Below are 21700 nucleotides of genomic sequence, written 5' to 3'. Positions count from 1 at the left end.
CTTTGTTTTTCTATATATGTTATATATATATTTTTAACATCTTTATTGGAGAATAATTGCTTTACAATGGTGTGTTAGTTTCTGCTTTATAACAAAGTAAATCAGCTGTACATATACATATATCCCCATATGTCCTCCCTCTTGCATCTCCCTCCCTCCCACCCTCCCTATCCCACCCCTCTAGGTGGTCACAAAGCACCGAGCTGATCTCCCTGTACTATGCGGCTGCTTTCCACTAGCTATCTGTTTTACATTTGGCAGTGTATATATGTCCATGATACTCTCACTTCGTCCCAGCTTACCCTTCCCCCTCCCCATATCCTCAAGTCCATTCTCTATGTCTGCGTCTTTATTCCTGTCCTGCCCCTAGGTTCTTCAGAACCATTTTTTTAATTCCATATATATGTTAGCATACGGTATTTGTTTTTCTCTTTCTGACTTAACTTCACTCTGTATGACAGACTCTAGGTCCATCCACCTCACTACAAATAACTCAGTTTCTTTTTATGGCTGAGCAATATTCCATTGTATATATGTGCCACATCTTCTTCATCCATTCATCTGTTGATGGACACTTAGGTTGCTTCCATGTCCTAGCTATTGTAAATAGAGCTGCAGTGAACATTGTGGTACATGACTCTTTTTGAATTATGGTTTTCTCAGGTTATATGCCCAGTAGTGGGATTGCTAGGTTTTATGGTAGTTCTATTTTTAGTTTTTTAAGGGACCTCCATACTGTTCTCCATAGTGGCTGTATCAATTTACATTCCCACTAACAGTGCAAGAGGGTTCCCATTTCTGAGAATATTTCTTAAACTGCACTTGAAGACAAATTTTGTTTATACATCCTTTTTTTTTTTTCCCCAGCTACATGGTTGGAATAAATTGGAATAGGCACCAACCATCATTATGACTTTGTGATTTAACTTCTCTGAGTTGTTTTATGCTATGTATAGGAATTGGCTATTATTTTGGGAAACGTAGTTTAGGGCCTACCTTATATAGGCTGCTTTTAGCCCAGTTTCCCCTTTTGAGTTGACAAAGCTTTCTTTTCTTTTTTCCCTATATTTTAAAATTATCTTCTTTTATTGTCTCTGCCTTATTTCCCCTGGTTGCCATCACCACCTTATTTCTTGCCCAGCTATCCCTCTTATTCTTTTTATATGCTGTTGCACAAAAAGAAATACATTTATATATTTTCATCTTCCTCTTTTGAAAAAGAAGATATATATTTTAGGGATTTTTAAGTTATGGAAGAGTCAAGTGAAGTTTTGTTAACTCTTTGGGATTATAAAACAAAATTGAAATTCTGTGGTGATGATACGAATCTGAATGTTACTAAAAGTTTTCAAATAAGCATTTCCAGGATATCTGAGAGATTTACCTTACTATCATGCTGCTCATTAAATGTATTTTTAGATTTTATTTTATTTTAAACAACAAATTATCTATATTAAATTTATCTGTAAAAGACCAATAAGACCATTAGAATTTATATGATACATGAGATTATAGTCAATGTGTTCCAAAGCTGTATTTATTTAAAAAATTATCCATTACTTTGTGTGTCTCTGAAGATTTCATGTTATGTATGGGATTATTTTTCTCTGCTGAATTTCTCATCTGGGAGTATTTAAATACTAAAATCCTCTCTTGGAATGCCTACTGTTGCATTTGTCTTCTAGAATTCATATTTACCAAGATAACTTGAAAATGAGCAGCCGACGGAAACGTGCTCCTCCAGTGAGGGTAGATGAGGAAAAGCAACAGCAGCTTCGTTGGAATATGCATGAGGACAGAAGGAATGAACCTCTCACCTTAAGTGATGACGAGCAGTCCTGCCCAGGTTTGGACTCCTCTTCTGCTCACTGCATCATCCTAGATGATAGTCTAAAGGAAGAAGTGTCTCACAAAGATACGAAGAGGTGTTCAGAAGTGGTGAGCGTCTCAAAATCAGTTGAAGAAGAGACTGGTGGCATTTTTTCCCCTTTGTCTCTAAAGCTGAATATTGTGATTTCTCCCTGTCACTTTGATAATTCTTGGAAAGCATTTCTAGGGGAATTAACTCTTCAGCTTCTTCCTGAACAGAGTTTAATTGAAAATTTTTCTGAAAGGAGTTTTACACTGATGAGTTCAGAGTCGAGCTATCAGTTTGTGGTCTATGTTCATTCAGAATGCGAAGATATAGAGAAAAAAGAAAGAGGACTCAACGAGCCAATCAGTATTTGTGACAAAGGTATTCAAGTGGAATCATCCTTCAGTGGTGAAATGTTAGAAGATTTGGGCTGGCTGCAAAAGAAGAAAAGAATAAAACTTTACCAAAAACCAGAAGGAAATCGCATTATCAAGGTAAGCAATTTCTGTAGTGTCTTTTAAGGTTCTTCGGCATCAGACAGCCCATTTTGAAATTAACTTAGAAGGAAGGTCTGGAAAGCCAGCAATAAGCCTCTCATTATTAAGTGTCAGAGTACACTTTATTTGGGACATTCAGTAACTATAAAAAATGTATATTATAGCTAATCATTTTCAGGCTGTTCTTTTTTCAGCATCTTCCTGATTCGCCCTTTCCAGTTCTACTCTCAGTGACTTGTTTTGGTCCTCGTTATCTCTTTCTCTTCCTGTAGCAATCCTTTAATTATTGCTTTTTCAACTCCTTCAATATCTTTTGTCTCTGGGCTGGTATGATATGAATGCAAATGGAATTCTAGTCTATTTACTGCCTCTAGAATTAATGATAATCTGGCATATAAGTCTCTCCTTGGATAGGCCTTTGTCTCCTTCTCCAGCCTCAACTCTTTTTTTTTTTTTTTCTTTTGGTGTGTGTGTGTGTGTGGTTTGTTTGTGTTTTTTACCTTTATGGTTTGGCATCCATGGGTTTTTTTCTGTTTTTTGGTTTTGGGGGGTTTTTTTGCGGTACGCGGGCCTCTCACTGTTGTGGCCTCTCCCGTTGCGGAGCGGAGCACAGGCTCCGGACGCGCAGGCTTAGCGGCCATGGCTCAGGGGCCCAGCCGCTCCGCGGCATGTGGGATCCTCCCGGACCGGGGCACGAACCTGTGTCCCCTGCATCGGCAGGCGGACTCTCAACCACTGCGCCACCAGGGAAGCCCCAGCCTCAACTCTTAATCACTCTGCTTTTTAGTTTGTCCCAGAAAGTGCAAAGTACTTTGTTTCTTGCAGATACCCTGCTGTCTTTTTGCATCTCTGCTTTTGCTCTCACACTTCCCTCTGCCCGGGTTGTTCCTTCCTCATCCCTCCTAACTCCTGGTCATCGCTTAGTGTTCAGCTCAGAGTTTACTTCACCTGAGGAGATCCTTTCTTAAACTCCATGGATGGTGTTACATGCTCCTCCCCCATAATATCTAACACGCATGCTTATTTTTGCCTTAGTCACCTGTAGTGTACTTACATTTTATATCTTTCCCCCTCACTAGACTATGAAGTTTTTTATCTTCACAGCCCAGTAAAATACCATGTACTAAACAGATTTTCAGTAAATGAATGAATAAATTTACCATTCATTTCAGGCTCTGCTATTCACTAGCCAAGTAACTTTTTGTGAATCATTTAAAGGCCTTAATTTCAGCTTCTTTTTGTACGAAATGTAAATAGCACTCATTCTTTTTACCTCATACAGTTGTGTTGAGACTCGGGCGAGGTAATGTAAGTAAATGTACTTTGTAAACTATGAAGCAGGTTTATATGCCTTCATGCTAGAACTTGAAAAGAAATTCTAAAATGTTAAATTCACCTCTGTTCAGTTGAAAACTGTGTTATACATTTCTCACATTAAAAAACAATTATATTGATAGCCCCATTTATAGTTTCAGAATTGACAGAAGGCACGGAGAAAATTTAGAAGCATTGGATTGTAATTAATTCTTCCCTGAACAGTCTACCTATACAACCAAGCATTCCCTCCCTTTGCTGATAGTGAGTGCCAAAAATTGTGGCTCAGGGATAACAAGTATGTAAGAATTCATGGATTGTATGCCTGTATTCTGTCTACTTCTCCCACCCCGACACCAAATCTTGATCTGTTCTGTCTTCCCTAATCCCAATTTTTATAAACTTTTAAACACTTATTGCTGCTCTAGCAAGCCATCTCTAGGTACAAAGCAGAATATAAGTAGTGAAAAATAATCTTTGCCACTTATTCCTGTATAATGCTGGTTGATTCTTGTTCTTTAGTGAAAAAATATGAGAATCTCAGTGATTAGGGAATCAAGCTCAGGATAATACAGGAAAATGAAGGAAACTGTGTTTATTGATTATCTACCATTAGGAAGTTTTAAAGTTGTACTAAGTGGGCTATCTCATATAGGCTTCTCTCCATTTGGGTCAGAATAAATCAATAATTTTGTTTGTTTATTTAGCTCTTAAATATCAATGCCAGTATTAAAATTCAAGTATTTTGACTACAAAACTTCATACTACATTGTTTCACTAGACTCAAGCTACATAACCTTAATCAAGGTCTGTTTTCCTATACATTTTAGTGTTTGATCTAGTAATAGGGATTCCAAAACCTAACCGTGCTTAAGAATCCTGTCATGTGCATCAGAATCTTCTGGGGGAATCTGCATTTTTAACCAGCTTCATTGATTATTCTGATGATCATCCAGTTGGGAAATCATTGACTTGGTTGGTAGAATTGGTGTTCTCATCACAGTCTCCCAGGTTCAGTTCCAGTTAAGGACATATTTTTTTTCTAGCTACTTAAATGGTGCATCACACATAGTAGGTACTACATTTGTAGAATGAATTTGTTATTGAAAGTGAAAACATCTAAGGGAGATTTGGTAGGTATATATTTAGTGCTTGTGGGGTAAATACTGTGAATACCTTTAAAAATGATGATGTTAAATGTTTTTCTTATATCCTCAAAAATGGTATAGTACAATCAAAACTATTTTTATGTTGATTAATTCTGTGTAGGTTGGAATTTATCTTTTGGAAGGTGGCCTAGCAAAACTAGATTTTCTGAGTGACGCAAACTCAAGAATGAAAAGGTTCAATCAACTCATGAAGAGAGTGATGGAAAAGTTATACAATTTTATTATTCCAGGTAATATTTAAAGTAAACTTTAAAATTGCTACTACTGAAGAGCTGTGGGTTTTCCCCCAAATCCTATACATAACAACCAGAAAAACAGCTACGAAAACTGTAGTAAAAATTAAACCTTCATAAAATTCCTATATGACAAAATTATACTTATCCGAAATACCCCTACTTCTATAATTTTTGTCTTTATTTGCTTAATAATGTGCTTAGCTTATAGTAATTACTCAAGAAATGTTTATGGAGTCAATAGGCAGAATTTAAAGGGATCTGAGCTGATTGGAATTTTTGCATTATTCCTGTGCTTTTTTATTTTGTCATGGCCAGAGATTCTTGGTTGGCCTTTATTCCACCTCTCCTTTGCAGTCTGACAAATAATCTCAAGAGCCTGCTTCCCATAAAGACCAGTTAACTTTGCTACTGTTTCTTGGCAAGATGTTGTATCCTTGGTCAGGACTGCAGTTTCAGAGTTGTCTGCCATTGGTTCCCAAGGGAGAGTGTGGATGGCTTGATGCAGCCCATCAACACTACTGGAAAAAACGGCTCAAATTCTCCAAGTCCTGCTCATGGTGGGTCAGCCTTATTTCAGGTGCAAATTATAGAACATTTTTATACTGGAATATTTGGGAAATCAGTTTCTGAACTTGGTTATTGAATTGTTTCTGCAGTATATTTTTGCAAAGCTTCATAATAACTAATAATAGTAAATCATTTTGCATGTTAAAGACTTAAAAGGAGGAAAATCACTGGTTTTAAAATTGGAAGGAATGCTTTTAAGTACACCTAGAATTTTTAAAGTTATGATAAGAATTCCATTATTCTGCCTTCTAAAAATAATAAAATTTGAACTTTTCAAAGGAAAACTTAAAGGATTTTAAAGGAAAACTTCAAGTTTAGTTATTAATACTAGAGTATAAACCTATACTAACAGTCTGAAATAACCAAGCATATAACTACACATTAACTGTAAACTTTTGAAAATCTTAATATGACATAATTTTTATTGAAAATAGTAAATTATGTATTTTATAGTACAGTTTTTATTTTAGAGCATATGAGGCCTGTTCTATAAATGTGTGTAGGCCTATTTGAAACCTTTCAGTAATAAATCATTAGCTTTAGTTAATGGGGTTTTTAAATTTGTTCAAGAGTTTGAATTTTTTTTTTCATGTTGTAGACATGAATCTTCTTCCACAGGGCAATTGTGCCCAACAAATGAGTCTGAAATTCTTACGAATTTGTATTGATGGCTTAAGCCCTTAATCTCCTAATTGGCTGCTGGTGCTGCTACCAAATACCTATCCTTTTTAGCATAAGAAATAGAATGGGAATCCTTGTCTTATTAGACATAGAAAAATTGTCTGCGTTTGGATTTTTTTTATGTTAAGATGTAAAAGTGAAATAAATTATCCTTTTACAAACTGCAAAAGATAATCACATTCAGTTCCTCAGATGTTTATTAAACATCTACAATGCACAAGGCATGTGCTAGCTGCTCTGAGTAACTATAAAAACAAAAGACAGCCTTTGCTGTCAAAGAGCATTACAGTTCAGTGGGGAAGGGATGAATACACACAAATGATTGTATTACCAGACAGATTGCAATATATTACTATATCCAAAGTATAAGAGTATTGCATGAACACAGAGGAGAGTATTAATTCTGACCAGGGAAAACAAAAGAAAATGTCATGGAAAAAGTATCAGTTGAATTTTCTTGAAGGATGGATGGGTAAATTTTTGATCAGTCAAAAAACATACTAAGCAAGGCCCCAGAAATGGAAGAATGCATGGTATGTTCTTGAATTAAGAATTGCTTATAGTTATAAATGTGGATGGGGTTGTTTTGAGTACATTTGTTCTTGGATATACAGATGTGTTGGAAGAGGATGAGGAAGATTCAGAGAGTGAGCCAGAGGGACAGGACATTGATGAGCTCTATCATTTTGTGAAGAAAACACATCAACAAGAAACTCCGTCCATCCAAGTGGATGTCCAGCATCCTGCACTGACTCCTGTGTTGAGACCATACCAAAGAGAGGCTGTCAATTGGATGCTACAACAAGAGCATTTCAAAAGCACCCCTGCTAGTGGCAAGTATAAGATGCTTAAAGAAAGGCAAATTGATCAGAGGGATTATATGAGAGAGAGAGGGTAGGGGGAAATTGATCAGTAAACAAATCATATTGAAAACATAGGATAGAATGGGTGTTACTATGAACAAAATTATTTTCTAAGAAATCTTTCAAAACTGAAATCTAGAGAAATTCATTTATGAGTTCCCTCATCCATAAAAGTTCAAACTGATTTTTCCAGCCAAAGTAAAGGCTGCCTTGATTGGAATTTTTAAAAACCAAGACATTTTTTACATGCCTTTCCTAAGAATTGCTTTTGTAACCTGATCAGATGGACTCTTCCTAATATATGTAAAAGACTTTACAATTTAATCATGAATGTTAGGGACAGAAAGCAAATTTACAGAAGTGGGAGACTTATGTGTGACTAATCTAATTTTCCTAGGTTTGCATTTATTTTCTTTACTCCACAACATAAATAATAAAGTGAAACGCCATCTAGTAAGTGTTTTCATAAAAGTAGTAGATTTATGGGAGTCATATGTGCCACTTCTTTATCATTGTCTTTAAAGGCATGGGCACAAGATGAGATTTTTACATGACTCTAGGAAGTAAAGTGTTAACTATTTCTCACTCTTCCTGTATAGATTTATTTTAATCAGTGATGAATAGCTCTTATTTCTCCCACTTTTTTATCCAACAAATTTTATTTTTTTTAACTTTTTATTTTGGAAATATCAGTTCATAGCCAACATTATTTCTTCTTCCTTCTCCTCCCCCAATATTTTGAATTATTTTGAAATAATAATCCCACATATTGTATCATGTCTTATGTTAATATTTCAGTTTATTTCATTAAAAGATAAAGGATGTTTTAAACAGATATAAACATATGTACAATGCATTTTAAAACCCAATAATTCCTTAATATCACCAAATCTCTCTCCCTTCCTTCCCTCCTTTTTCTCTATTTCTCCCTCTTATAGTTTGTTCAAATCTGAAACCAAATAACATCCATATATTGGAATTAGTTGCTGTCTCTTAAGTTTCTTTTAGTCCATAGGTTTTATCTCCTCTCTCTTGTATTTTTTTTTCTTATATTTGTTTAAGAAATGGTTGGCTCTGTAGAGTTTACCACAGACTGGATTATTTTTTCTCCAAAATGAAATAATTTTTTTCCACTAAGGAATTTGATTAAGGTGTAACTTACATGCAGTAAAATGCACAGACCTTAAGGGCACAGTTTGATAAGTTTTGATGAATCTATGCATCTGTGAAACCAGGAACTCAGTTAAGACATAGAACCAGACTTTTTCAAAAGTAACCACTGGCCACACATGCCTCTTGAGACTTGAAATGTGGTTGTCCAAATTATGTGCCGTAGGTTTAAAATATATACTAGATTTCACATAGTACCAAAAAAAGAATGTGAAATATCTCACTACTAATTTTTATATTGATTGCATATTGAAATGATAATATTTTGATTATATTGGGCTAAATGAAAACAACTATTAAGATTAATTTTACCTGTTTCTTTTAATATTTCTATCATACCAGGCTGACATAAAGTATTTCCATCACCCCAGCAAGTTCCATAATTGCCCAGTCAGTTCTCCTACTTCAACCCCTTCGGGAGGCAACCACTGTCACCGTAAATTAGTTTTCCCTGTTTTTGAAACAAACGGAATGATAAAATGTGTACACTCGGGTGGAGGGAGTTGGCCTCTTTCAACATAATGTTTTTGAGGTTCATCCGTGCTGCATGTGTCAGTGATTCACTGTTTTTTGTCCACAGGCTGGATTTTGTTGGTTAAACCCCATGTGTCATTTAGTAGTTTTTCTGTTCCCTTGGTTCCCATAAATTAAAGCTTCTTATCTTTTAAGTTTTTTCATTTTATAAAACCTATGTGTCTGTATTCCTACTTCATCTATTAATCCCTAAAGAAAGTAACAAAAAATGACTTACCATTTCACTGGTGAGGAGAGACATACTTCCTACTTAGCAGTTGGTTTGAACAACTTAAAATATTAAGGGAAGGGTTAGTGGACGATTCTGGCTGAAATAAACTCAGTACTTCAGTGTTATAGTTTTAGATATTATTTCCTCAGTTAAGCCTTTCCTCCCACTCAGACCCATATAAAAGGTTAGGTCTGATTTATGTTAATGTATTAGTCCAGTATCATATATCTGTTGAGTTATTTAAAGACATCAGGTAACTTTTTGAAGGATTTATAAAAGATAAGCTACTTTTCTTTATTGGGTAAGACTTGGTTATATGTATTAGTTTTCTTTTCCTGTTAATCCTCTATAATTTGCTATACTTTTTCTGTCTTATCACCTGTTTATATGGAACATATTGGTGCCCAAAGCAAAGGAAGCTAAAGAATAATATCTGAAGAAAAGAATGAGAGGAGTCCTAGCCTTTTTCCCATGTGTATGTGCCTTTCCAGGGTGTCCTGACTGTTAACTCACTTTTATTTTAATGTGATTATCTGGCAGAAAGGAAAACAAACAGAAACTTGTTCTTATGATTATATTTTTCTTTAGAAAACGCCCTGCACTTCCTATGGCGAGAAATTGTTACATCTGAGGGTTTGAAACTCTACTACAATCCATATACAGGCTGGTAAGGCAAAACTTTATGTACTTGATAGTAAAAATGAATATTACAAAAACTGTATGAGATTGGTAGCATAAGTCTTCAGCCTCAGCAGCACCTCAAGAAGGAATACTAAGTCCAGGTCTCATTAGACATTTTTATAGATAGACATAGAATTAATAGCACTTGTAATTTTTCAGTAGATAAATGCAGTATAATAAGATGCATAGTTATTGATATTTAAAGAGATTATAATTCTAGGTAAAAATGTCATCTTATTATGGGCCAGTTCATTAAATTTGTTAATTTCTATTACCAAAGAGTTTTAGGAATCATTAAATATGACTAGTGAATCAGTAGTTATTGCCATTCTTATTTTTTTATTCACAGATTCATAAAGGTCACAGAAAGAAGGCAGACATGCTTCCTTTTATTTATAGAAGAGAAAAATGATGACAGTACCAATTCTGTTTCTGCAGACTTTAGTTGTCAGCTCAGGCAGTTTTTTGATCACAGTTCTTATATTCATGATCTAGGGATTATAATTGTTGCAACCTAAAATACAATTTTTAAAAGCTTAGCCTCTATGCATTTCTCCCAGTTCTCTTTAGGAACAGTGTAATTTTTACTTTCATTCCTATGATGTGTTTTTCTTGTTTTTTCCTTAGCATCATCCGTGAGTACCCAAATGCTGGGCCACAGTTGCTTGGTGGAATCTTAGCAGATGAGATGGGTCTCGGAAAGACAGTAGAGGTTTTGGCTCTGATTCTGACACATACTCGACAAGATGTCAAACAAGATGCTCTCACTCTTCCTGAGGTAGTAGGAGTACTACAGGGCTTGGGAAAGTGGGGACATATGTTCTCCAAAAGCATCATATATCGAACATTTGCTTGGCACTTAAGTCAACACTTTCAGTTTACTCTGCAACTAATGATTTATATTAGTTGTTAGTTAACTTCAAGTAGGCACAGAAAATGGGATGTTCGTGACCTGGAGGGGTTTTTCAAAGTGATATTGACCAACTAGGAAGGCGACATGCTGTCACTTACCAAGCTTCCTTCTAGCTGGCAGAGAAATTCCCTTAGGAAAGTTTTATTACTTCCTCAAATGTTTTGTCACTACTTCAAGTCTCCGTATTACTGCTAAATATTTTTGACAGCTATTTTTCAAAAACTGCAAATCTCAGATATGTAAATCTTAGAGTCAAATATCAATAATTAGAACTTTGTTACAGGATAAACAGCTTAGTAATTAGATTGCTAGATGAAACAAACTCTTGAGTGTTTATTCCAAAATACAATTGTGTTTAAAAATGCAAATTTTAGAGTTTATAAGAAAAAGAAAAAACTTCAGTGAGGCAAATATAGCTCACAGTTCATATTTTTCAATAATGGAATCTGAAATCAGCCTATTTAATCCTGCCGAAATGAGGCCACTAGTTAAAGGCATAACTGTAATTACCTGTAGGGCCCACCATGCTCACAACCTTAGTGGTTATGTGATCTTTTAATAGTGTAAAGTTTGCAAAATTAGCCTTTTGGATTTGAGTAAGGGTTAGAGTAGGGAATGTCTATTTCCTTTGTAGAAAATGAGTTGGAGTATTCAGTTTTAACTATCGGTAACTTCCTTTGGATATTTTCTGTTCATTAGCTGTGTTAATTTTAATTTATTTTGAGAATTATTACAAATTCAGTGAGTTATTACTATTTTAAACAAGGCTTGAAAAGTTAATTTCAGAAGTTTCACACTTAAAATTTAGGTAATTTAAGATAACGTGTACAATTTTAAAAAGTGATGGCTAGCTGTAAACTCTGAAATAAAAAATAAGGTTTATATGTGTGCATAACATATTTAGCCCTTTCTGTCATAATTTATTATAACTCTTTTGCATCTCCTTAATAGAAGGAGGGTTTGTCTTGTTAAGCAACTCAGAATACTGAAAGCAAAACACTGTGTGACTACTTAATGTTGTTTATATCAGGGAAAAGTGGTGAATTATTTCATCCCATCACATTATTCTGGAGGAAATGTAAAAAACACAAAAACCCAGAATGTGGAATTTGAACCAAAAGAAAAAGTTCAGTTCCCCCGTAAGTATGAAATCTCTTGAAGATAACACCTTTTTACAGTGATCTTTGTTCTAGTTCTTATAATCATTATATAGAGATATCTTGTAATTGTTATGAATAATTGTTTCTACAGTTATTTATACTTTGCATAAAAGTTCAATTACAAGGCATATTATCTTAACAAAAATAAACATTTATTCTTTGGTTTGACTTGGTCCAGACAGTTTTTTGCTTAATTTGTTACATTTAAATTTCTTTAGCTTACAATTTAAATCAGGCTTTGATAAAGAGTAGCTACCTCAATTCTGCTAGCAAATGAATGTTTCCCTTGCTGATGGTAGCATTTATGTAAATAACTGTGAGAAGTTTTTTTTTTATATGTAGTTTTAAATGATAGTTGATTTGTAAGATTAGCAAATTAATGTAATTCTTCCTTAAATTATTCCATTACAGTAATTTATTAATTATTGAGATAAATTTTTATTACATATTCTTCAAAATGATGATGTACAGACAACATATCTTTAATAAATCTTTGATTTATTTTCTTCTTAACTTGGTCCTCAGTACACATTAAGATTAACTGAGTTTTCTTTTCATTTTAATTGTTTTCACTGAGTTAGCATATCCTTTTGCATTTAGCTACACGTGTGATGATCCTGACAGCTGTTAAAGAAATGAATGGAAAAAAAGGAGTTTCCATTCTTTCCATCTACAAGTATGTCAGTTCTATATATAGATATGATGTTCAGCGGAACAGGAGTCTTCTGAAAAGGATGCTGAAATGTTTAATTTTTGAAGGTCTTGTGAAACAGATCAAAGGCCATGGTTTTTCTGGTACTTTTACACTGGGAAAGAATTACAAGGAAGAGGATATACATGATAAAACAAAAAAGCAGGTAACAGAGCATTTATTAAGTAGCTTTATGTGATGCTTTACAGAATAAGTTGACAGACCCCACCTGTCTGAAGCTCTTACAATCTGGTGATAAAAGAAACAAACATTAGGAAAAATGCTTACGGCTGAGGCGTATGTTTTCTACTTCCTGAATATAAGTTCCATCAGAGTGGCAACTTTATTTTGGTCACCATTAAGCCTGGAGAAGAGTGCATGACATATGTCAGGTGCTCAATAAATATTTATTGAGTGAATTATAAAATTAGTTTGTTAAGCATATTATAATTTAAGATAACTTTTCTTACCCTCATGTTATTGTCAGCAGTTAAAAAAGCATGTTCCATACTTTATAAAAATATTGATACCTTACATTTGCATAGCTCTTTATATACAATGAATCTTTTATATAAGTTTTTATTTTTCCCATGTCATCACCTTATAAAATGTTTATATTTTGTTATAAAACTGCTGCTTTGTGGCCAATAAATTCAGTTTGCTTTTAAGAAAATAGTTACAAATTGGCAAACATAAATCAAGAAAAGACTAATGACAACAATTCAAAATGTAGAGTTACCAGCTTAGCTACTGTGAAATAAATGGCAGACCAAAAAGTTCATTTCCTAGAGCAGGAAGTCTCCACCTGTTTCTCCCCAGCTAGGTTAGAAGACTGCAATGAACTTCTGTGCTTTTAATAATCCTTCTGCTACCCAAAAAAGAAAATCTTCAGTTAATGCCAGTCATTCCATGTTAATGTCATTCATTCCTCTGTTCAACCTTGACTGTGACATCACTTCTAGGAAGCTATTGCTGGCACCTACCTCCCCATCGCAGCCCCTCTCTGTTATATAACCCTCTTATGCATTCCTATAGCGTCATTTTATTTTTTACTGTTGTGTCTTTTCCAACAGACCCCTTTGAGACCAGGAGCTAAATATTCCTCATATATATATCCCCAGCATCTAACATGATGCCTGGCACAGAATTGGCATTCAATAAATAATTGCAGGAGGGTACACAGTTAGAAAGCAGAAAGAAAGAAGGAACTTATTTGCTAATTGCAGTAACTAGTAGATTAATTTTCACTTTGTTTAAATGCTATATTTTAATACTTGGTATTTTTATAATTGCCCTAGTTTGTATATTTAGGTATTATAAACTACCAGTCTTTTGTTGATTTAGGCAGATGGTAAATTTTAAGTAGTTGATGCCAAAATTAGTAGCTCCCTTTATCTTTCTAATTTTTGTTCACTCCAAATCTTAATGATACAGCAGTAGAGCTTTCTTTTGCTTTTGGAGGGAAAATCAGGGAGGGGAGTTCTTAGAGCAACTTGAAAACCACTGATCAAGAGTGATTCTCCGGGCTTCCCTGGTGGCGCAGTGGTTGAGAGTCCGCCTGCCGATGCAGGGGACGCGGGTTCGTGCCCCGGTCTGGAAGGATCCCACATGCCGCGGAGCGGCTGGGCCCGTGAGCCATGGCTACTGGGCCTGCGCGTCCAGAGCCTGTGCTCTGCAACGGGAGAGGCCACAGCAGTGAGAAGCCCACGTAATGCAAAAAAAAAAAAAAAAAAAAAGATGAAAAAAAAAAAGAGTGATTCTCCTCAGGGAAGGGGTAACAAAGACTGGCTACTAGATTTTTATGTGAAGCACATGAAGTTGGGCATTTAATGTCAGATATGTCACTCTGTTGAAATAAATTAAATAAATAATATTTTTCATAGGCTGTGGGGAGTCCAAGGAAAATTCAGAAAGAACCCAGAAAACCAGGGAGCAAGGACACAGATTCTGAATACTTGCCATCAAACACTTCTGATGATGATGATGATCCTTACTATTATTACTATAAGGCCAGGAGAAATCGTAGTAAATTGAGGAAAAAGCCTGTTCCATCCACAAAAAAGGAAAAAAGTCAGCTTAACATCAATCTCAACTCACAGGATCACTGTCCAGCTACCGGTGACTCTGCAGTTACTGATGTTACCACATCTGAAAGTACATGTGTCTTTGAAGTCAAGCAAAAACATGCAGCAAAGGACCAAGCTGAATCTCTAAATCCTGTTGGTCATGACATGCCACATTCTAATATCATGGGTCCCTATAATTCCTCCGATTATCACTTTGAGTGCATATGTGGTGAAGTTGACCAGGTAGACCGTAAGCCTCGTGTTCAGTGCCTGAAATGCCACTTGTGGCAGCATGCAAAATGTGTGAATTATGAAGAGAAGAATCTGAAGATTAAACCTTTCTACTGCCCCCACTGCCTTGTTGCGATGGAGCCAGTATCAACAAGAGCAACTCTGATCATCTCCCCTAGTTCCATCTGTCATCAGTGGGTGGATGAAATCAATAGACATGTGAGGTCATCATCTCTTCGGGTCTTGGTAAGGTAGTTTGGACTCTTTAAAGGGATAGGAAAATGTAAATTTTCACTCCATGATAATTTTTATAATGCTTGTCGCTTTGTTTTTTATCCCCAAAATTTAATGAGATAATAATATTAAATCAGAACTTGAAGAGGAAATTGAGAATAAGAAATAGAACCGTAGACTGTTTATTCTTTTCTGACATCAGAAGTTAAAGCACTTTGGATGGAAAGATGAAAGCTTTTGAAAAAAATCTTGATCATATAAATGAAAAAGTCTTTGTATAAGCGTTTATACTCCGAGAGAAATGCAATTCAAAGGCAGCATTGTGTAATAGTATGAACTTGTATGATCTTTCAACTTTTAGTTCCAGAATCTTCCTCTGAAGCCTCAGTTACCCATCTGTAAAATAAGGATTTACTCATTCAACAGATATTTATTGAGTACCTAGTATGTGCCAGGAATTGTGCTAAGTTCTTAAAATAGTACCCCCTCACAGACTTTTTGTGAAGATTAAATGATTTGATAAAGTGCTGGCACATAGTAAGTGGTCATTTAATGTTGTTGTTCACCACTGTTAGTTTTCTTTACTCTCTTTGTTCTTCTTTCCACACAAATGTTATGTATGTTTTCTAGATTTCAGCCACTGTGATAGGCATGGAGAATACAGTAATATGTAAAACACCATCTTTGCCATTGAGGAGCTCTGTTCTGTAGAGTAGGCAAACCCTGGTCTGAATCTTGACTCTACCAGTTTGGAGCAAGTCACTTCATGTTTCTTATGTGTGGGATAGAAATAATAACAACTAACAGGATTATTGTTGAGAGTAGGAGATAAAACTTTGCATGGTGTCTGAAATATAAAAGGCATTCAGTAAATAATAGCTCTTATTGTTCTACCTTTTCACACCATTGTGCTTTTGTACAAGCTATTCCGTCTACCCACCTACCTGTAAGTCCTTTTCCCTTTTTCTCCACCTGTGAGGACTCCTAAATATACTTCAAGATCTACCGCAAATTTGAATTTCTCTCTGAATTTACCTTCTTAGCCATAGAATTGGCCTTTCCACTGTGAGCCTTCACATTTACTTCACATTTACTATTCCATTCACATTACTTATGTTATTAGTCTTACACACTAAAATGCATCTTTCTCTAGACAGGTATAGGATGTTATCTTATAGCATGTTTGGTTCTAAACAAATAGAAAGGACTCAGTAAGTGTATAAATAAATGACTATTTCAGTATCTTTGATGTGCCTTTCTGCAATAACTATGTCTATGCTGATTATTTCCTAGGTATATCAAGGAGTGAAGAAAGATGGTTTTTTACAGCCTCATTTTTTGGCAGAACAGGATATAGTAATCATTACTTATGATGTCCTTCGTTCAGAACTAAACTATGTAGATATCCCACACAGCAATAGTGAGGATGGGCGTCGCTTAAGGAACCAGAAGCGCTATATGGCCATTCCCAGCCCCCTCGTAGCTGTGGAGTGGTGGAGGATTTGCCTTGATGAAGCTCAGATGGTTGAGTGTCCTACTGTAAAAGTGAGAATTTCTGCAGAACCTTCTGAGGGTTGGGGAAGAGAAAAGGGAGAGGGATTGGAGGAAACTGTCCATAGAAAATTTAATAGTTTAAGTGTAGTTTAACCCACAGCATTGACACTGGCCAAAAGTTTGCCTTTAAACACTCAACATTTGCTTTTCTCTGTGTATGAACTATATAATCCTTAGGAATTATTTTGGTAATCTGTGAATCATTGCTGTAAATGCAATGCACATGTATATTTGAATAAGATGGAAGTTTTTGTGGGATGCAGATCAAAGTATTTAGGGACTTTTATAAGCATTTCTGCTATGTGGAAGGCTCATCATATAGCCTCTGATAACTTTGGCAGTTTTTTGATCAGAGAGACCAAATGGTAATAGAAAAATACTACTTTAGAGGACAGAATTTTTATTCAGACTTTGTTGTATGTCTTTATTCTGTCTTCTTTGGCCAGTCTGTAACCTGAATTGAATTTATAGATCATGTCTATTAGCATGGTGGTTCACATCTGGAGGATGGGGTGGTCTAGGGAATGTATCAGTCATTCAGGGGGTATTTTCATTCTACACATACTTGAACTACCTTTCCTCTTTGGAAGGATACATGGTAGCCTCCTGCTAATGAGAACCACTGTACTAGAAGATAGCCCATTGAATATGACATTCAATATTGAGTGTGATAAGTGTTCGATAAGAGCAGATGCATCTGACCTGAAACAGCTTGTCATGGGCTATTTTCATAAGTAAACATATTCCTGACTTTTGAGTTTTTCCTGTATCTTTTTTCTTTTCTTTTTTATTTCATATTTCTCTCTCATCAGGCTGCAGAAATGGCTCAGCGCTTAAGTGGGATTAACCGCTGGTGCATCAGTGGCACTCCAGTACAGAGAGGATTGGAGGGTAATGTATGGTTTTCTCACATATTGCGTATATTTGAAAAGCTTAATTTTTTTGAACAAGAAGTATTTTATGTTTAACTTTTGCTCAAATCCTTACTTAAGTGATTATATATGTATTTATATTTGACTCCTAACAGTTTCAAACACTTACCTTTTTAAATGGAATCAAGTGATATTTGTTTGTATATATGAGAATAGATATATGGTGAGCAGTCCCATTGTCCTAATTTGAGCAGTTACTGTGTGTGCTTGAACAGTGTAGGCATAGGTCTGAATTGAACTCAAAATTCCAAATAGTGAGTAGAAAACAGGAAGAACCTGACAAGAAAGAAAGAATGAAAGAGCCAGAGAGAGAGGAAAAAGGAATTAATTTCACTTGGCCGTGTCTATAAAAATAAGGACCTCCCGCTCACACAATATAACTCATGCTTCTACATTAATCTCATTCATATAACTTACTTTCTCCATAGAACATAGACTGCATTTTTAAAACTTTTGTTCAAGTTGCAAATATTTAAAACTAAAAGTTTAAGTAAATGTTGTTTTACATAATAGATTTCCTGAAAAGCTGTCATTAAAATGCAGTTAAATTATAAAACATAAATATTCTTGGAGTCCTGTGGCAAATATTCATCCTCAAAATTTATCATTCTGAAAATTCAGATTTTCATATATTGTTTGTTTCTAGCAGAATAACTTATCATTCTGCTAAAATAAAAATATCAACATCCATTACAATAACATGAAAAACAATTTTTTTTGATGATTATTTTTAGGGGAAAAAAGTTTTTTAGGAAGATTTTAGGTATATAAATACCTGTGTAATTTTAATAAGTTACATTGTGAAACATATTTATAGAATAATATCAGACTAATTAAAAGGCCAAATTTAGTGGTCTGCTGTTACATTGGAAACTGCCCAATTATGATATTTAGGTGTTTATAAGACATCATTCAGCTCAAAAGTTAGCTGAAAAGGTACAGAAAAAAGAAAATGACTATCAAAATTACTTTTTTCTAATTTTAATATTGAAAAATATGAGCAATAATTCCTCAGTTCCCCGGGTAGTTAGTTTATTTTGGTTGAATAAGATGTTGGTAGGTGTTTTGAGCACTTGTCACCATTCAACAAATTTTTTATTAATTGTTTTAAACACCTTTATTGAGGTATAAATGACATAATGAAACTGTAAATATTTAAAATGTAAAATTTATAAATTTTTGACATATGTATTTACCTGTGAGTTTATTTCCGCAATCAACATAATCACCCCCAAAAGTTTTCTCATGCCCAAGTTACCTTAAAAAATAGCCTTTCCCAAATTTCTAGAAATTTAGTTTATCTTTCATCTTTGCTTCCATGATTCGCTGATATTTTTAACACTATGACTCTTGTAATATATCTGTTCTTTTTGTAGTTGTTGCAGTGGGAATGTTAGCCTGACGTGACTTACTATGTTGTATTTGGAAGTAGAAGTCTCATTTTTTTTCTTTTTGTGTTAGACCAGGGTTTCTCCACCTTAGCCCAATTGACATTTAGGGACAGATAATTCATTTCTGGGGGGAGCTGTTCTGGGCATTTTGGATATTGAGCTTTTACACTCCAGATGCTGGTAGCATTCTTGCAATTGTGACACCCACAAATGTCTCCAGACATGGCCAAATGTCTCCAGTGGGCAAAATCGCACCCCTCCACCTCCACCTCAGTTGAGATCCACTGTGCTAGACTGATAGAGATAAATCAGATTTGATGATTTATTAATTAACAACGTTCATTTTTGCACCATGGTAAAGTCAAAAAATTGTAAGTCGAACCATCGTAAGTTGGGCACCGTCTGTATTCTCAGTGTGCTTTTTTTTTTCTTTTCAGATCTTTTTGGGTTAGTGGTCTTTCTTGGTATTGAACCTTACTGTGTCAAACACTGGTGGGTTCGACTTCTCTATCGTCCTTACTGCAAGAAGAATCCTCAGCTCCTCTACAGCTTTATTGCCAAGATACTGTGGAGGTCTGCAAAGAAAGATGTGATTGACCAAGTCAGTAGGATAAGTTTTTATTGATTAAGGGTATTAGGAAAAAAAAAAGAAGAAAAGCAGAATTTTGGTAGAAAGTTAAATTTCCAGGTGAAATCTTCTTTTTTCTCCTCTGTATAGATCCAGATACCCCCTCAGACAGAAGAAATCCACTGGCTCCACTTTTCTCCAGTGGAAAGACATTTCTATCACCGTCAACATGAAGTGTGCTGCCAGGATGCAGTAGTAAAACTCAGGAAGATTTCTGACTGGGCTTTGAAGCTCAGCAGCCTGGACAGAAGGACTGTCACCTCCATCCTGTATCCATTGCTGAGGCTCAGGCAGGCCTGCTGCCACCCACAGGCTGTTCGTGGGGAGTTCTTACCACTCCAGAAAAGGTTTTATTACCAATTTTCTTATACTGCAATTGATAATACAGTAGTAATAGACAATATTTAAGCAATTAGCTTCCTAGCCCACAGTTTCATTCAGGGTATTATAACTGACTTGTCAGCTATTTTTAGCAGTGTGTTGATTTTTCTTTGATATGGAACCCCATTTGTGAAAGAGAATCACATCAAAATTATTTTCGCGGTTTTGAACATTTCTTTAAAATTAGAACTGTTGTAGGGTTTTGTTCGTTTTTGGGGGGGGGTGTTTTCTGCTGTACCCCAGATATGAAAGGCTTTTGTTCTTTTTGCATTATATTTTTTGGTTCCCACATCGGGGAATTAGATGAATTAGATTACCACTAAATATTTTCTTTACAGTCGTGCTAGCTATATTCTTTGATTATTCCTTTCTAATACATTGTTATTTATGCCCACAATACTCTATTGTCCCAGAAACTTTTTTGTTCATCAGACTGTGACTTAAGAACTGGCCTTTTTTTTAGCACTTGATATTAAAAAGATACCCTTTCAGGTGCTGTAAGAAACATAAAGAGGAATTTGACTTTTGTCCTTGCCTTTAAGCAGTTTATGGACAAATAAAGGAGCTGACAAAGATTATAGATCTCTATTACGTAAGGCAAACATGATGTATTTCACAAGAGGAATATATGAATTGCTATGGACAATTAGAGTATGACAGTAATTTCTATATAAAGTAGTTAATGTTAGACAGCCTTCTGGTGGAAATGGCATTTGATCTGATCCTTGGAGAATATTCATTTTCTTTACAGATTAAAGAGAGTCAGGCTCTTAGAGGTTAATTAAGTTTAGTGCTCAGATGCAGATTCAGTGTTACATTCTCACACCCATACTGTTCCAAGTATATCATGTGTATTTTGTACTTTAGGAAGATTTTCCTAGTTCTGGTCTTCATTGACTGAAATGAGAGAAAGTTAAAGAATGATGGGATCAGAAGAATGCTTGCTAGAATAGTAAGAAGTAATCAAGCTAAAAGTGATAATGGTGAAAATGGGGATAAACAGAAAGATACTGAAGATCACAAAGACTCTGTAAGAGTCTGGTACTCTTGATCTTATGTAATATAATACTGTAACTTAGGATTCTTTCTAGTTCTGAACAATCTCCCTTTTCTTTTAGCACCATGACAATGGAGGAACTGCTGACATCTCTGCAGAAGAAATGTGGAACTGAATGTGAAGAAGCACATCGGCAGCTAGTTTGTGCCCTCAATGGCTTAGCAGGCATCCACATCATTAAAGGTAGAAGGTGATTGCTTTGTTATCTCTGATTCTTCTAAACACTTAATGAGGAAGATTAGTTATAGTAGAAATCACAGTTTCCCAAGAAAGACACTTTCACATGGTACTAATCGTAATTTAAATAGGTTCAGCTTAATGAAGAGCAGTTATACAGAACACTTCAAAAACCTTCAAAGTTTACACATGCTTTCACCAAACATTTCCACTTTTAGAAGTTTTTTTAGGGAAATTATAATGTGAACAAAGATTTGGCAATAAATTAAGGATTTTAGTCTATAGTAGTGAACAACTGAAACAACCAAAATGCCTAGAAATAGAAGAATGGTTAAAAGTTAAAATTTGACACATTCAAGTGAATATTGATCATTGATTTACAAAGTAATATTGTTTATAAATTCATTCTCCCAACAAATATTAGAATGTCTGCTGTGTGCTGGGTATGATCTAGGTACTAAAAATAATACAGTAAAATAAAGTAGTCTCTGATCTTGTGGGCCTTAA

At 35.0% G+C, this 21700-nt stretch overlaps 1 protein-coding gene across 2 annotated transcripts in view; it reads left to right on the top strand.

Annotated features, from left to right (window-relative positions):
* Positions 1–1713: 1713 nt before the first annotated feature.
* The window catches only part of SHPRH (SNF2 histone linker PHD RING helicase), a gene marked incomplete at its 5' end in the record, with an annotated part of 79809 nt that continues 59822 nt past the window's right edge, over positions 1714–21700 (top strand). Inside the window, 13 exons of one of the 2 annotated variants that reach the window (XM_079716875.1) lie at positions 1714–2349; positions 4936–5065; positions 6934–7149; positions 9686–9764; positions 10406–10556; positions 11722–11830; positions 12452–12708; positions 14426–15085; positions 16367–16618; positions 17440–17518; positions 19388–19551; positions 19669–19925; positions 21078–21199. In XM_079716875.1, the coding sequence (XP_079573001.1) occupies positions 1714–2349; positions 4936–5065; positions 6934–7149; positions 9686–9764; positions 10406–10556; positions 11722–11830; positions 12452–12708; positions 14426–15085; positions 16367–16618; positions 17440–17518; positions 19388–19551; positions 19669–19925; positions 21078–21199 (3112 nt within the window). Of the gene's footprint in view, positions 2350–4935; positions 5066–6933; positions 7150–9685; positions 9765–10405; positions 10557–11721; positions 11831–12451; positions 12709–14425; positions 15086–16366; positions 16619–17439; positions 17519–19387; positions 19552–19668; positions 19926–21077; positions 21200–21700 lie in introns of those variants that run through there. The other variant, XM_079716876.1, reaches the window with a different exon arrangement.

This window comes from Hyperoodon ampullatus (assembly GCF_949752795.1).
Source record: "Hyperoodon ampullatus genome assembly, chromosome: 12".
Classification (NCBI taxonomy): domain Eukaryota; kingdom Metazoa; phylum Chordata; class Mammalia; order Artiodactyla; family Ziphiidae; genus Hyperoodon; species Hyperoodon ampullatus.
This window is presented reverse-complemented; position numbering and strand designations above follow the sequence as displayed.